Genomic DNA, 17,261 nt, shown 5'->3' with positions numbered 1-17,261 from the left:
CATCTGACTTTGATGACAATGAATTACTTGAGACAATATGTTCTGTAAGTTTTGATCTGAAGTTTTTTGGTTTTGTTTTTGTAAAAGTACAACATGTTTTTGAGCTAAAGTTTTCTTCTATATCTGAATATTTGTTGTGTATCTATTCTAGAGGTTTACTAAGGAGGTTCAAAGGCATGCAGAAAAAGAAAGAAGCACGATCGTGAATGAAGTTTTCGATAAGTTTAAAAAGGATGAGCATTTGCTATTGTTGATGTGGTTTTTGTAAAAGTGAAAGTAAGCTAATTTATAGAGAAGTCTTTTTATTTCTGCTGATGTTATTCAGATTAATCATTGTTAGTAATTTTTTTTCTAGGAATATTTCGATGAGAAGTTTGAACAATTGTTTAAGATTGTCAACAAATCAAATGAAATGGACGATGACAATTTTGATTTGAGTAACCATCGAGAATATGATCGGGTGATCGACTGTTACGAACCTCCATCGGATATTAATATTGTTGATGATGCATCAGATAAAGTTGCAGATGTAAATGCTACACGTGAGAAAGCGGCTTTTGAAGGCGATCAACATGTTTAGAAACAAGTTGAAGAGGAACGTTCCAGTGCTGATATATTGAGCAGAGATGGAAATGATGAAGAACAGTTAGCAACTGAGAATGTTGGAAGCAAGCAATGTGCAGATAATCAAGTTGAAGAACATGTTGCTCATGCTCCATCGCGTAAAGTCGCAAATGATAATGCTACACGTAAGGAAGCGGCTGGTGAATGCGTTGAACATGTTCAACAACAAGGTGCAGATGATCAAGTATACTGAAAAACATGCATTGAGTTGTTCTTTGGAAAGCAATATTGGATAGGGCAATTTGTTTGATGGATCACTAGCTATTTGCAAGGAAATTTTAGGTGGTGATACGCAGGAAATTGTTACTACAGGTATAAAGTGTGAATTTTATAATAGTTCATAAAAATATATAACAAAAAAACACAAAACATGAAACAAAACTTCAGTTGAAGATTTTGTTTTGTACCTGTCGAACTTCAGCTCTAGAGCTGAAGTTTTTGTTTTGTAACTGTCAAACTTCAGCTCTAGAGCTGAAGTTTTTGTTTTTGTAACTGTCGAACTTCAGCCTTCTTAGAGATTGAAGTTTTAACTGATCTTTTTGATAATGTCCTATAGTGAATATGTTATATATATATAACATAACTCAAAATTTTTACTATGTTATATATATAGAAAAACTAGTTGATATAGTCCCCCTTTTTATGTATATGCAGTGGAAGTTGAAACTAGTTGTGCTTCAATTGACACAACTCAAAAAGTCTCTGATGATGCTGAATTAAATGAAGGTAGAGTTAAGAAAAACTTTCCAGAGAATACTCCAATGCTCCTCGACGTTGGTGCACAATTGAATGAAGCTGGAAATGCTGATCTCGAGAAAGGCAAGCAGCCTGGGGAAACCACAGTGGAAGACAAACATCAAGGTATTCTATAGATCATAAATTTATTACATTTGATCGAAGTATATTTTTTACAGTTTGAAACTTTACATATTTTATTTTCTTTGTTATGTTTTTGAATGATTTTTCAGAAAGACTCGAGGCAGCTCAAAAAGAATTTGGTGAGCTTATGCAGCTATATAAAAAAGGAGAAATACATTTATTCACACCTGTTGACTCACATACAGGTGTGAAGTGTGTTGGTATTATTTTATAAAATTTAGTCAGTATTATTTATATTTTTTTTATTTTTTTCGCATGAAGATACATGCATATCTGAAGGTAAAGGAAATGGATCTGTTGGAATGCAAACACCATCTGTGTCTCAATACTTAGACCAGATAGTTATTTTCTGCAATTCGATTACAAGCTGTTTTTTTGCCTAATGTGTGTTTTGTATCAGTTTTATTTATGTTTATATTTTCCTTGCTTTTGCAGATATCATCTGATGCATCGCAACTTCTTCCAAATCCTAAGAGAAGGAAGATTTCCAGTTCTCCTATGTGTGACACCAGTGATATCCCCAACTTTAATTTATGTTCATTTTCACTTGGTAGTACACAAGGGATTGATTCAGAAGGTAATTTTGTTGTTGTTGTTGTTGTTCGTGAAGAGAGATAAGAACGTCGTGAACAGCAGGGAGTTGGTCAAGTATTTGCCACTATGGCTGTGGTTTCTCCCCTGCTGGTGAACAACATCAGTTAGTTGTGATGGAACAGCAGGAAGAGCAAGCAAAAGGAAAACCAGAAAAAAAAGAGAAAATGATTCGTATGGAGAGTATTTGGTTGAGATCTCCTTACATAGTTCATAAACGAAAGGAAAGGGGGCAAGATTGGAAAGTAGGAAAGAATATACGAAGGTGTCCCTTCCATTATGTTAATCAAGACAGTGGATTGATGCAAAGATTTACAGAGTGGTTGGAGATGGATGCCACTGAATATGATTCTAATCCATTCAGATTAGCTGGAATTGATATTTGAAAATCATTCTTTACCGAGCTTATGGATCTTAACTCTGATCTTGCGGATGAAATAAGTTATTAAGTTTGTTTTTTGAATTGGTTTTCAACTGTATTTCCCAAAACTTTAGCTTATTTTTTATAGTAAAGTTTTTTGTACTGTAATTTGAAAAACTTCAGCTTTATTCATATTAAAATGCTGAAGTTTTTAGCTTATTTGCTAACACTTCAGCCTAACCATGCTGAAGTTTTTGACATGCATTCTCTAGTTTTTTTCAAAACTTTTAAATCAAACATGCTGAAGTTTTTTAGATTATTTTCTAACACTTCAAACTAAATATGCTTAAATTTTTGTCATGCTGTTTGTAGTTTTTTCACATGTTATCATTTGTTGTTGTTCATTTGCAGTATATGGATGTGGGCATATATTACTTGCACAAAAAATATTGCTATCACCTTCCAGCTTATCCAAATCAAGATTTGCAGTAACTGATTTAATTTTTGATCAGTATATGACTAAGCTGACTGGTATTCATCCTTCAGAAGAACAGATGGATAAAATTAGAAAAAGGAAGCAAAAGAGAACGGAGGATCAAAAAAAAGAGCAAATCAAAGAGAAAGAGGATATCCAAACAACAGGCTCAAGAAGAAGAAGAAGAAGCGGTTATTCGGCCACTTACGGACTTTAGTTGGTTTGAGGAAGAATCAACGAATGAAAAGGTGGCCAACTACGTAAAAGGCCTCGACCTTTCCTGTGGTATCTCATGGGCATCTGCCAAAAAAGTATTCTTTCCATCGACTTAAGCCAATGACGGGCCAGAGATCTACGCACTACTTTTTTGGAATTCTGGACTTTAAAGATAAAATTATATATGTGTATGATTCCATGGGCAGTGTAACATATGAGCGTGCGGTTGAACATGTCAGAAATTATGCCCGGTTGATCCCACATTGTCTCAAAAGCTTGGAATTTGGGGCACACAATAAATTTTATAGGGATAGTCCTGTGGAAAAATTTCAAATTAAGTGGATGAGTTTACCGCATCAGACTAACAAGTACGTGTTTCACATATGTTTTACCATGCATCTTATGTTTATTATTTTTTGCCCTTGTGTTAACTATTTTTCATGTTCTTTTTGTAGTGTTGATTGTGGTGTATTTGCTCTTAAGTTAATTGATATGCGGTTAAATAAAGAAGATGTCTTCAATTTCGATCAAAGTCAGTCATTGACCTTCAGGAGAGAATTGACTGTCAATCTTTGGGCTCATGGAAAGTGGAAAAAAGATAGCAGCTATGAAACTCCAGAAGAACAACAAGGACATGATTATGGAGATTTTAAAGAGACTGTGTATGAATTTTTTGATTAGAGGATTGGTTGCACATAATTTGTATTTTGTGAATATACATTAAGTATTTTTTATTTCACTTTTGTTCATACAAATATGTTTCTGTCTTTTATTATGAATTTTAAGTACATTTTTGTTGAATAAACTTAAGCATGAAGTAAATGACTTCTGCTTTTTAAGTTGAAGTTTTGGTTAAAGTCATAATAAAAGTGTCGACTGAAGGACAAAAACTTTCGCTTATCAGATGCTGATATTTTTAGAAATACACTAAAAAACCTCAGCACGTTGAGCTGAAGTTTTTTTGAAAAAGCTGTACGAAAAAACTATTGAATCCAACAAAAAAACTTCAGCTTAGGGGAGCTGAAGTTTTTAGAAATACACTTAATAAGTTCAGCACATTGGGCTGAAGTTTTTTGAAAAAGTTGTACGACAAAAACTATTGAATCTAATACAAAAACTTCAGCTTTATCCGGCGCTGAAGTTTTTAGAAATACACTAAATAACTTCAGCATATTGGGCCGAAGTATTTTGAAAAAGGTGTACGACAAAAACTATTGAATCCAATACAAAAACTTCAGTTTTATCTAGCGCTGAAGTTTTTAGAAATACACTAAACAACTTCAGCACATTGGGCTGAAGTGTTTTGAAAAAACTGTACGACAAAAACTATTGAATCCAATACAAAAACTTCAGCTTTATCCAGCGTTGAAATTTTTAGAAATACACTAAACAACTTCAACACATTGGGCTGAAGTGTTTTGAAAAAGCTGTACGACTTTAGCATGTTTTGCTATATTTTTAACTTGATACTTATCTTTTTTGCATTTTCTAGCTACTTTTTGTCATTTATCACCTATATCACCTACTTTTTGTGGCCTTATTTTTTACTATTTTTTATTGCATTTACCAACTACTAGCATTTACCTCTTACTTGTTTTGCCAACTATTTATCTTGTTACATTCAATTTCTCTGAACAAAAAACAGTTAACAATATCTTCAGCATTTATAGATATTAAATTGATTAGGTCCACTCTTTGGCTATATTAATGATCTCTTCACTTGAAAATTTTCATTGTCGTCCATAGACTTCTATCATATTTCTTTAAATTTATATTCAAAGAAAAACAAGAAAATGTTGGCAGAGACATGCTTATTGAGTGTAGCAGGGATTTCATGGGAAGCAAAGATAATGAAGGAAAAGTCTAAATACTTCATATGTGAAGGAGAGTGGCCAGATCAAACACTCGAGCTTCTGGACAATTTGCTCTTTTTACTAGTTGATAAATCTAACTTTTAGTAAAATTGTCCTGGGGCTCGAGTATTTGATGTGGCCACTCTCCGTCACATATGAAGTTTTTTGGACTTCTCCTTCATTATATTTGCTTCCCATGAATTTCCAGCTGCACACCAGTAAGCATGTCTTTGCCAACATTTTCTTGTTTTTTTTCTTATGAAAGAAGACGGGAGTTGCTAAAAAAATTATAGTACTAAACTTTGTCAACCTATGTGTGACAGAAAACACTTTGGTGGAATTAAATTTGGTAAAATGGAGGGTGACTGTCTTATAGCTCATGGTGCTGCAGCGAATTTACATGAACGACTTTTCACACTTAGTGAGCCCTCACAGATGCACATATGTGGTCCGTACAAATGCAATAGTATGACAAATGTAATTCAGAGGTCCGTACAAGGTGGTAAAGAAAGGTGCTCGTATTGCCGCTTTTGTGAATCAGTTGAAGACATAGTGAAGGTTCATGGAATTTTGTTAAGAAACCCAATAAGAGCAACTAGGACATGACTATGGCGAATATGAAGACACTCTGTCAATTTTTTGAATAGAAAATAACTTGTAAACAAAAAACTAATTTTTTTCCCAAGGATGTAAGCGAAAACAAAATTGGATTGTGTGAATATACATTATTTTGTATGATTTATGTGATGTCTTTTGAATTTTTGTTCTATTCGCATTAATTAGTTTTTTAGTATACTTGGATTGATTCAAATATGCTAAACATCAGTATGAAGTAAATAATTTCTGCTTTTTAAGTTGAAGTTTTGGTTAAAAGTCATAACAAAAGTGTCAAATGTAGGACAAAAACTTAAAATTTTTCTGCGGAAGTTATTTGAAAAAGCTTTACAACAAAAAATATCGAGTCCAGGATAAAAACTTCAGCTTATCAAGTGCTGAAGTTTTAGAAATGAACTAAATAACTTCAACACATGGAGCTGAAGTTATTTGAAAAAGCTTTACGACAAAAACTATCGAGTCCAGGAGAAAAACTTCAGTTCTTCAAATGCTGAAGTTGTCAGAAATGAACTAACTAACTTCAGCACATTGAGCTGAAGTTGTTGAAAAAACATTTACAACAAAACTATTGAATGCACGATGAAAAACTTCAGCTTATTATGTGCTGAAGTTTTATAAATGAATTAAATTACTTCAGCACATTGGGCTGAAGTTTTTGAAAAAGCTTATGACAAAAACTTCAGCATGTTTTGGTATTTTTTTAAGTTGATACTTATCTTTTTGCATTTACTATCTACTTTTTGTCTTTTGTCACCTGCTTCATCTTTCATTTAAATTTGTTTGACCATATAGTAAATGATCCGAAAAGTTATTTTTGAGGCTGAAGTTATTTTTTTTACTATAGAAAAACTGTGTGCTTATTAGGGCTGAAGTTACATTTCTTTTTGCATTTACCACATACTTATTTTACCGCCTACTTATCTTGTTTCATTCAATTTCTCTGACCGTAAAACAGTAAAAACACCTGAAAAGTTACTTTTACATTTATAGATATTAAATTGATTAGGTGAACTCTTTGTCTATATTAACAATCTGTTCACTTGAAAATTTCATAGTCATATAGACTTCCATCATATTTCTTTAAATTTATATTCATCCTTAGTCTTTAAGCTTTTGTTAAAGAAAGAATGTCTGGTGGAAGCAGAAGTAGGAAGCCTAATTTTGATGAAATCATGCAAAAATGGGAGACTTTGAAGTGTGAGTTGTACAATAACAAACCGATGGCTAATCTTATACTTTTGTGGGATCAAATAAAGGCTGATTGGGAGAGAATCAGGACACAGTTCTTTGCCAATGAATCATTCTAGAACAGGCTTAACCTGGAACGTTGTTGTGGAGGTTATTCAACCTCGTTCGACAAGGTTGTGCAGCAGTTTGATAGTTTTCAGTTTTCCAGCTGGAACGACTATTCCGAGCTGCAAAACAACCTGAAGACTCTTCTTTCTCTTATGGACAGATTAATCGTTGAACAAAATCAGCTGCGTGATGAATTCGACAAGTTGAAGATTGTTCTCCTTGGATTCAATGGTCTTTTGCCCGACTACCCTATAGTTATCTACGATACTGATGATGATGAGATATTTAGAGAAATTGAGGAGTACTGTGATGATGATGATGATGGTGGTGGTGATGATTGTTAGTGTTTGTAATCCTTTTTTTTATGTTTTAATGCTGTATTTTTTTGTTTACTTCAGCCCAAAGAGTTGAAATTTTTAAGTTCATTTTGTATAACTTCAGCCCTGAGAGCTGATGTTTTTGTTTATACTTTGTGTGTTGTTCTCATCTCTTTTTGTATCAATGTAATTCTCATCCTCTTTCTTCTTAGCTTTCTATTGCATTATCCTTGTTATTTGTTGGTATTTGCTTTATACTTCTTAGTTGGTTCTTATGTTTAGTTTTTGTAATTCTTTTTTATGTTTTTATGCTGTGCTTTTTTGTTTACTTCAGCATATTAATTATTAAGTTCATTTTCTATAACTTCAACTTAGAGATGCTGAAGATTTTGTTTGTACATGACTTTCTTTTGTGTGTTGTATACATATGTGTGTGTGTGTGTGTGTGTTTGTGTTAAGGATATGTATTTCACATACTGTAACCTGAAGTTTTTTCTCACAGAAGTCATTGCATACTTTTTTAAAATGCAACCAAACCTGTAAGCCTGCGCAACAAAAATGAGTGATTTGTACTTTAGCAGTATATAAAATAGTCCAAGAGCTTCTTTTTTTTTATTCCTATGAAAAAAATCACATTTCAAATATATCATACAATAATGAAAGTCTAAATTCAGACCAAGGATTATTGAAGGTTGGAGTATTTTTCGGTGTGTTTCTTTGAATATGGATGAGGTGCTGGAGAAGACAAGCAAGTTGTTCTGTTATGCCCAACTTGTTTACATCGACTGCATTTGGTAGACTTAAATGGTACTGATTCATTCACAGGTATATGCCTCTTCTTTTGTCTTCTTCCTTGTAAAATCTCTACATTGGGAGGTTTGTGATCTCAGATTGTACATTTTGTGGTATATCCCATGATTTTTGATCTCCCACGGTATTCACATGTCCTTCATATGTTTTCAACCATGTTTCCTTTGAATACAAATTTGAGCAGTAATCAGATTTCTGCAGATATCTCTTATTAATAGCAGCAATTGCATGTGGACAGGGCAATTCATCAAGTTGGAATTCCAGGAAGTCACAAGTTCTCTTCTTTAAGTCCACAATGAATTCGATTCCTTCACTATTTATTCTGAACAACATTATATCAAGGTTGAACACCTAACAAGGAATAAAAAATTAAGACAAACTATATTAGTGTATTATTGCTTCAAAAAGAAAAAGTATGATTTTTTTTAATGTAAGCAGTAAATCACTGCAACAGATATAAAAAACTGAAGTTAATAAATATACTCACAAATATTTTACAAGCCAAGTCCATATTCTTAGTCATCTCTTCTTCTGCCCATATTGATACTCTGTGAAAAGTTTCATTTGCCTTTTTTCTCCGTTCGTAAAACTACTCTCCTAACTTTTCCTGGATGAAATCTAACATTCTTAAAATTGGCATTTCTCTCCCTTTCAGTAAAACGAAATTCATGATTCTACCATGTTTGTTGTTAGCATATCATAACGTCGCCGTGGGAACCACGATCGAGTCCATCTCTCTAGAGGCTCTTCCATTTTGTAATTGTATGTTTTCTTGTCAATACTTTTGGGTTGGGACATTAACTGATTAAAATCTTCACATTTGTATGACCTTGCAACACTTTGAAAAAGATTTATTACTGTGGCTTTTGCATGTCTTTGCTTTAAATTTTTCTCAAAGTGATAGAGGCAGATACCATGGTGAGCTTCAGGAAAAACTTTTCTAATCCCATTTGCAATCAATTGGTTTCTATCTGACAAGAAAACCAATTCACGACGGACTTGAATTGCTTTTCTCATTTCCCCGAAGAACCAAATGTATGCCTCATTGTTTTTTGATTCTGCTACACCAAAACATAGAGGAAAGATTTGATTGTTTGCATCCTTTGATACAACAACAAATAGAACACCACGATATTTGGACTTTAAAAACGTTGCATCTACTGCAATAACGGGTCTACAGTAGAACCAACCAGCTACTGATGCTGCAGGAGCAAAGAACATGTAAGCAAATCTGTACAGTGAAACACAAAAAACAAATCATAAGGTGTGAAGTTTTTCCAATCGGAACATTTGAAACTTCAGGCTGATGGTTACCTATTCTGCGCATCTCTTTTTATGCTTGTGTACATTCCTGGGTTTTTGCACACCATCATGTGTAGGTATGAAGGAAGAATCTGGTAGTTCTCTTCAGGTGACACCCTTATGCAAGCAACAACTTTTTGAATAGCACGCCATGCCTTGTGATAACCAATGTCAATTCCAAATTTCTTTTTCATTTCATTTTCTACAAAGGCTGGTGTAACCTTTATCTTTTTGTCTCGAACATGTTCTATAATTTGTTCACTTATAAAATTTGATGTAGCATGCTTCTGATCTGATTTTCTTGCATCAACCGAGCATTCATGGATGTTATGATATTTTATCACCCTGAATAGTGTGGAATTTTTTATTCTGGTAGCACGTACATTCCAACCACATTTGTCCACGATGCATTTCAGCTCGTATCTCTTTGAACATGATCTAACAGCAGTGAATTCAACTTTCTGGTTTATCTCCAAGCTGCAGAAAAATTTAGTCATGTTTTGTTTGTTCTAAAAAATTGATCCAACTCTTACTTTCTCAGGCAACGCATCGTGCCTAAGTATTTTACATGGTGGAGATTCTTTTAGCTGTTTCCTCACCCTTTTTCTTGATTTCTGAGAAGCACAAGAACTTTCAGCAGTTTCTTCAATTCTATCTGATGTTATCAGTATATTCTCCATGTTTACTTCATCTTTATTGTTGCTTATCATTGCAGAAGGTAATAAAAAGGTTTGTTGGATTGTGTGTTGGTTGTAATTTGCATTATTAGTTGTCCTTCTTCTTCTTGGTCATCAACAAACTGGTTTGAATTTATTGGAGGAGGGGTTAATTATTGCAACATTATATATTCTGAAGCAGCTGTAATGTTAGAAGGTTGTAGCTCATTGTCTTCTTCCATTATTGGTTGTCCTACTTCATGTTCAAAAGGTTCTGAATCTATCGCATATGCAAGAGATTGTTTGAATGCTGCAAATTCTGAATGTTGTATTTTTTCGATGATGAAATGACAATTCTTGTAGGGTGAATCAGTTGTAAGCAAATGTATACAGGTACTGAGTTCTTCATCTGAAGTTACAAGCATTCCTTTGCTTGTATTTAGTTTGATATCAAACCATACTTTTAGCGCATATCTGGTTGAATCAATATTTGCAACTTCACTAATTTTCTTCAGGAAAGTATTGAATGATATGTGCTTATTAAGTAGAACAAGTTTTGTATCATGATCCAAGTATTTGAAATCAGGAGTCCAACTCCCATTGAAAGTTATAACAATGCAAATCGAACTCATCCTTGCAGATTCATTTTTAGTGGCAAGTATTAGGAAAGTGAACAAAAGAATTTTTAGGTTGTTTGTGCTGAAGTTTTTACAAATGAACTAAATCACTTAGGCATCTTCTGCTGAATTTTTTTGGAAAAAGATGTATGACATAATTAATGAATGCTGCACAGAAAACTTTAGCTTTTTAAGTGCAGAAATTTTTAGAAATAAACTTAATAACTTCAGCATATCAACTGAAGTTTTTTTGAAAAAGCTGCATGACAGTGATTCATGAATGCAGGGACAACAACTTCAGCTCTTAAGTGCTGAAGATTTTAGAAACGTATTAAATAACATCAGCAAGAGGAAAGACAGTGCAGGAGGAAAACTTCAGCTCCTCTTGCTGAAGTTTTTAAATATTAACTAAAAAACTTCAGCACTTATGCCGAAGTTTTTTGTGCATTATGAAATTTTAATTGATGTTTTATTTTTTTGATATGAAGTTTCTCCAAAAAATGATAATAAAATACATAGTGCAGGAAAAAAACTTCAGCTCCATTAGCCGAAGGTTTTACAGATTAACTAAAAAACTTAAGCACCTGTGCCGATGTTTTTTGTGCAATATGAAATTTTAATTGATGTTTTATTTTTTTACGCAGTGTAATAGGAAAACTTTAGCTTTTAAATAATAACAAAAAAAACTTCAGCACCTATGCCAAAGTTTTTTGTGCATAGGTGTTTTAAATATTAAAACACTCATATAATGTTTTGATATAATTTTTTAGCATATTTGTCGGATTAGAATGTTAGAATTCATCGTCAAATAGATTTAGAATGCAAATTCAGCATATCAGTGAAGTTCGTCAAACAACTTCGATCAATCAATCAGAAAACATATAATTCAAAAACTATTTTGAATTCTGGAGATGAATTTGAATACGTACAATTTATTAGAATTTGAATTTGGAATTTGAATCTGGTTGCGAGAGGCGATCTCAGGAGAGACTGACTGATGGAGGAGATACGGAGGAGATCTGGAATTTGAATCTGGGTATGCTTGATGCAACTTTTATATGTTTTGGAAGGGGTATAATGGTCATATTATTACGGATTTTTTGTTAGTTGGTTACGAAATCAATAGTTTTTAAAAATAGGGTATAGGTTAAAAGGTGGCATAAAAATAGGGTACGACTGCAAATGCCCCGATTCGGTTCACTTAATTTTGGGCCTAGAATTATACGGACTGAAACCGGGAGAAATTCAAAAATGGTCGTTCAAAAATAGCCCAGTTTCAAAAGTAATCGAAATTTAGCCACTTTTCATGTAAAGATAAATCTGAGCGAAAACACTGTTCAATACCCGAAAAATACACTAGTATATTATACTGGAGTTCCAGCATAAGTATGCTTGAACTCCAGCATATTATATTGGAGTTCCAGGATAAGTATGCTGGAACTCCAGCATAATATGATGGAGTTCCAGCATAAGTACACTAGAACTCCAACATAATATATTAGAGTTCCAGCAAGTATAATTGTCCACTATAATATACTGGAGTTTGGAGCACCGGTGCTCTAGTCTCCAGTATATTATACTGGAGTCAGCATAGTATACCGGTCCAGCATAATATGTTGGAGTTCATACACAGGTGCACCGAACTCCAGCATAATATTATGCTATTTTTACCTAGCTAGCTCGTGCTATTTGTACGGTGCACCTGTGTATGAACCTGTGTATGAACTCTAACATATTATGCTGGACCGGTATACTTTGCTGACTCTAGTATAATATACTAGAGACTGAAGCATCGGTGCTCCAAACTCCAGTATATTATACTGGACAATTATACTTGATGGAACTCCAGTATATTATGCTGGAGTTCTGGTGTACTTATGGTGGAACTCCATCATATTATGCTGGAGTTCCAACATACTTATCCTGGAGCTCCAGTATAATATGATGCAGTTCAGACATACTTATGCTGGAACTCCAGTATAATATACTGGCATATTTTTCGGGTTTTGAACAGTATTTTCGCTCAGATTTATCTTTACATAAAAAGTGGGTAAATTTCGGTTACTTTTGAAACTGGGCTATTTTTGAACGACCAATTGTAAATATGGCTATTTCTGAATTTCTCCCGTAAAAATAGCACGGTATAGCCAGTTTTCGGATTGGTCATTCAAAAATAGTCAGCGTTTACCAAGTCAGAGAAAAATAGCCACTATTTTGCTGCAACAGAGACCGGTCCAGCATAATATACTGGAGTTCGGTGCACCTGCGTATAAACTCCAGCATATTATGCTGGACCGATATACTTTGCTGGCTCCAGTATAATATACTGGAGACTAGAGCACCGGTGCTCCAAACTCCAGTATATTATGTTGGACCGGTATACTTGCTGGAACTCCAATATATTATGCTGGAGTTCTAGTGTACTTATGCTGGAACTCCATCATATTATGTTGGAGTTCCAACATACTTATTCTGGAACTCCAGCATAATATACTGGCGTATTTTTCGGGCTTAAGGTGTTTTCACTCAGATTTATCTTTACATGAAAAGTGATTAAATTTCGATTACTTTTGAAACTGGGCTATTTTTAAACGGCCAGTTGTAAATCTGGCTATTTTTGAACTTCGCACGCTAGCTAGTTTTCGGACTGGTCATACAAAAATAGCCCGCGTTTGCGTCATTGAAAAATAGCCACTATTTTGCTGCAACACGAAAAGTTCCAGCATAATATATTGGAGATCGGTGCACCTATATATGAACTTACAGCATATTATGCTGGAACTCCAACACGCAGAAAGTTCCAGTATATTATGTTGGAACTCCAGTATATTATATTGGAGTTCCAGCATAAGTATAGTGGAACTCAAGTATATTATACTAGAGTATTTTTCCGAACTTTTAACAGTATTTTCGTTCAGATTTATTTTTATATGAAAAATGGCTAAATTTCGATTACTTTTGAAACTGTGGCTATTTTTGGATGACCACTTGTAAATCTGACTATTTTTGAATTTCTCCCGATCTTTCCATGTGAAACTGATATTTATTTTTAATTTTTAATGCAAGGGAAATATATTTTGCAGTACCTCGTTGTGACGACCCAACCCGTCGTCTCATGAGAACCGCTTCATTTTTTTCCCATTTTATGCTTCTTCATATTTCGTTATCGGTATTCGGTGTGTTAGAGTTAAATCGGATTGGTTTTGATAGGAAATAATACACTTAGTCTCTTTAAGGAAGGCTTATTTTGAAAAAGTCAACCGGATGTTGACTATTGAGTTAGAGGGCTCGGATGTGATTTGCGGTGATTCGGTTAGCTTCGGGGGATGATTTGTGACTTAGGAGTGTGACCGGAAGTAATTTTGGAGGTCCGGTGTAGAATTAGACTTGAATTGGCGAAGTTAGTATTTTGGCGACTTCCGGTTGATAGGTGAGATTTTGATCCGAGGGTCGGAATAAAATTCTGAGAGTTGCTGTAGCTCCGTTAAGTGATTTGAGATATGTGTGCAAAATTTCAGGTTATTCGGACGTGATCTGGTTGGGTTTTTGATCGAATGCGTGTTTTGGAAGTTTTAGAAGAACTTAAGCTCGAATTTGAGGTAATTTGATAGTTTTTGGTGTTGTTGAAGTGTTTTGATGATTGGAACGAGGTTGAAACATGTTTTAGGATGCGTTGGTGCTTTTGGTTGAGGTCCCGGGAGGCCTCGGGTTTATTTCGGGTGAGTTTTGAGCGAGTACGGACATCCCGGAACTTAGAAAATGGACGGGGCAGTCATTGGTGCGCGGGGCGCGGCCCTTTTTGCGCTGGGCGCGGTGGCCTAGCGCGGGGGCGCAGTCAAGTGCGCGGTCCACGCGAAATGAAGTCCTGCAGGTCGTCAGTCCAACTTCGGAAGCTCATATCTTTTGATCTACAATAAATTTTTGAGGTGATTTAAAAACGAAAGTTGTATCCCTTCATGTCTAGTTTCCAGAAAGGTAAAGATATAACAATTTGGACATCTGTAGCGAAAGTTATGGCCAAAATACTAAAGCCTATCCCTGTAGAGCAAGACCTGCGCGGCCGAGGATGTTTTTGCGCGGACCCCGCTGGTTTGCGCGGACCACGGTCATTTTTGTGTGGTCAGCGGTGTCGGAATCCGAGGGGTACCCTATAAATACGAGGTTTTGGGTTTTATTTAATATTTTGACCTAGAGAGCTCGGATTTTGGTGATTTTTCGAAGGTTTTTCAAGAAATTCATCGGGGTAAGTGATTTTAACTCAGTTTTGACTAGAATACATGAATCTATCACTGAATTCATCATTTAATTCGTGATTTGAGATGGAATTTGGGAAGAAAATTGTGGAACCTTTCAAAAATATAAAATGATGATTTGAAGGACCAAATGGTATCGGAATTGGATAATTTTGGTATGGTTGGACTCGTGAGGGTATGAGGATTCTGAAAATGTAACTTTTACCCGATTCCGAGACGTGGGCCCGAGGCTCGAGTTTTGCTAATTTTGAGATTTTTGATATTTTTCGAATGTTTTCGCTTGGGCTTTGTTCCCTTAGCATATTGTGACGTATTCGTTCTAATTTTGGATAGATTCGACACGCGTGGAGGCCAAATCAAGGGGCAAAGGCGTCGTGAGCTAGAGAATTAGCCAGTTCGAGGTGAGTAATGATTTTAAATGATGTCCTGAGGGTTTGAAACCCCGGATTTGCACAACGTAGTGCTATACTAAGTTGAGATACACGCTGTGTGACGAGCGTGAGGTTCAATGCTATGGGGATTGGGACTTGGTCCATCCCGAATGATATTTTACTACATTTTTTTGATTGAGATATATACTTTATTGTTGTGAATTGGGCTTGCTGCCATGCTTGGGACCTTGTGCCGACATGTAGAACCCTTAGGGGATTTTCGACTGGTTTTCCTCACTTACTTTGTTAAAGAATTTATATCCTCACTCATGTTTCCAATTGTTTAAGAATGATACGAACCAAATTTTTGAAATGTTAATCATAAATAGGAGGAGATATGAGGGCCGAGATCCCGACCGTACATTATGCCCGAGAGGTTGTGATTTTTAAATGACTGAGAGGGGTCGAGGACCCAATAGTGAGGACATTTTATATGATATGGATCGGGCTGCGCGCCGCAGCAGATATATATATATATATTATACATCATGGATCGGGCTGCACGCCGCAACAACTACTTATATGGATCGGGCTGCACGCCACAGCAATTATGTAACGCTTGGGCTGAAGGATCCCCTCCGGAGTCTGCACACCCCCAGTGAGTGTAGTCGACTATTATTAATATGGATCGGGCTATACGCCACAGCGATATACGGATCGGGCTGCACGCCGCAGCGGTATATATGTTTATTGACTCGGTTATCGTGAGAAGTATATGAATTGAGAACTGAGGATAAGAACGAATAGATTAACTAAAATGCTTAAGGAGCGGATTTATACTGATTACATCTGTTTTACCTGGTTAAAAGAATTTCACATGATTTCCTTATTCACAGATGTTTAAATGATTTTACTGTTTTGATATAGAACTGCTTAGTGCCTTTACATGATTTCATACTGTCAGCCATTATTTATTGTTGTTACTCACTGAGTCGGAGTACTCACATTACTCCCTGCACCATGTGTGCAGATCCAGGTATAGCAGAGTCCGCACCTGAGCGCTGATTCCTTCCAGGCTAGGCAGTGATTTGGAGTTGCGAGGTAGCTGTTGACGTCCGCAGCCCCTTGTCTCTCTTATCCTCTATCATTTATGTTTTCTTCAGCCTATTGTATCGGATTTCGTACTTTGTAGACCTATAGCAGATTCTGTAGTAGCTCATGACTTGTGACACCCCGGTTTAGGCTGTGTCGGGATGGTTCCTGCTGTTATTATCGTTAAATTCCGCAATTTATGAGTATTATATTATATGTTATTACTGTTATGATGATTAACTATTTAAAAGAGGTATTCCATTTTGGTCTGGCTAGCCTTGTCTTCACGAGAGGCGTCATCACGACCAGGTTCGGGGATTGGGTCATGACACTCGTATATTACTAGTAGTACTAGTATTAGGGTACGTGCTTTGCGCGTGTAACCATACTGATGAGTATAAAATTTAAAATAATTTACTTAAATAATATTAACTTATGTGATTGAGTTATAAAATAAAATTTTAAAATATACAAGTTTTTGAAATATTTTCATGTAAAACATTTTTCTTCGTACCAAACACACCCTTTATGTAATAATTATATTATTACAACATATTCATATATGTTCTTTATGACAAATAAAACACTTGGCAAGTAGTGTTGATACTCAATTTTTTCCTATGTATTTCTACCCAAAATATTTCCAAAATAGCATATACGTGCATATATCAGCACACCCAAGAGTTTTGGTATTTTTAATGATTTTTAAAACCAAGTTATTGCCTATTTTAATACCATAAATCCAATAATTGTTCCCAAAATTATTATTTTTGGTGAATAACTTATTTTATCCTCATATTTACACCAAAATATAATTAAGGTGATATTTGCACATTTTTGCAAATTTGTTTGGCATTTTAAAAGCTAAATTGCATATAATTATAATTATGGCCTATTTTGTAATTGATAGCATCTTATAATTATAAAATTAAC

At 34.9% G+C, this 17,261-nt stretch overlaps 1 protein-coding gene across 1 annotated transcript; it reads right to left on the bottom strand.

Annotated features, from left to right (window-relative positions):
• Positions 1-8,091: 8,091 nt before the first annotated feature.
• On the bottom strand, positions 8,092-10,019 carry LOC142167462 (uncharacterized). The gene is made up of 4 exons (XM_075227613.1): positions 9,873-10,019; positions 9,352-9,800; positions 8,716-9,268; positions 8,092-8,388 (listed from the first exon to the last, which is right to left on the bottom strand). Exons 1-4 carry the CDS (start codon positions 10,017-10,019, stop codon positions 8,092-8,094), a joined length of 1,446 nt encoding a protein of 481 aa, XP_075083714.1.
• Between the last annotated feature and the right edge of the window lie 7,242 nt (positions 10,020-17,261).

Source organism: Nicotiana tabacum, chromosome 12 (assembly GCF_000715075.1).
Source record: "Nicotiana tabacum cultivar K326 chromosome 12, ASM71507v2, whole genome shotgun sequence".
NCBI classification, from domain to species: Eukaryota; Viridiplantae; Streptophyta; class Magnoliopsida; order Solanales; family Solanaceae; genus Nicotiana; species Nicotiana tabacum.
The sequence above is the reverse complement of the archived record's forward strand: the minus strand, read 5'-3'. Positions and strand labels throughout refer to the sequence as shown.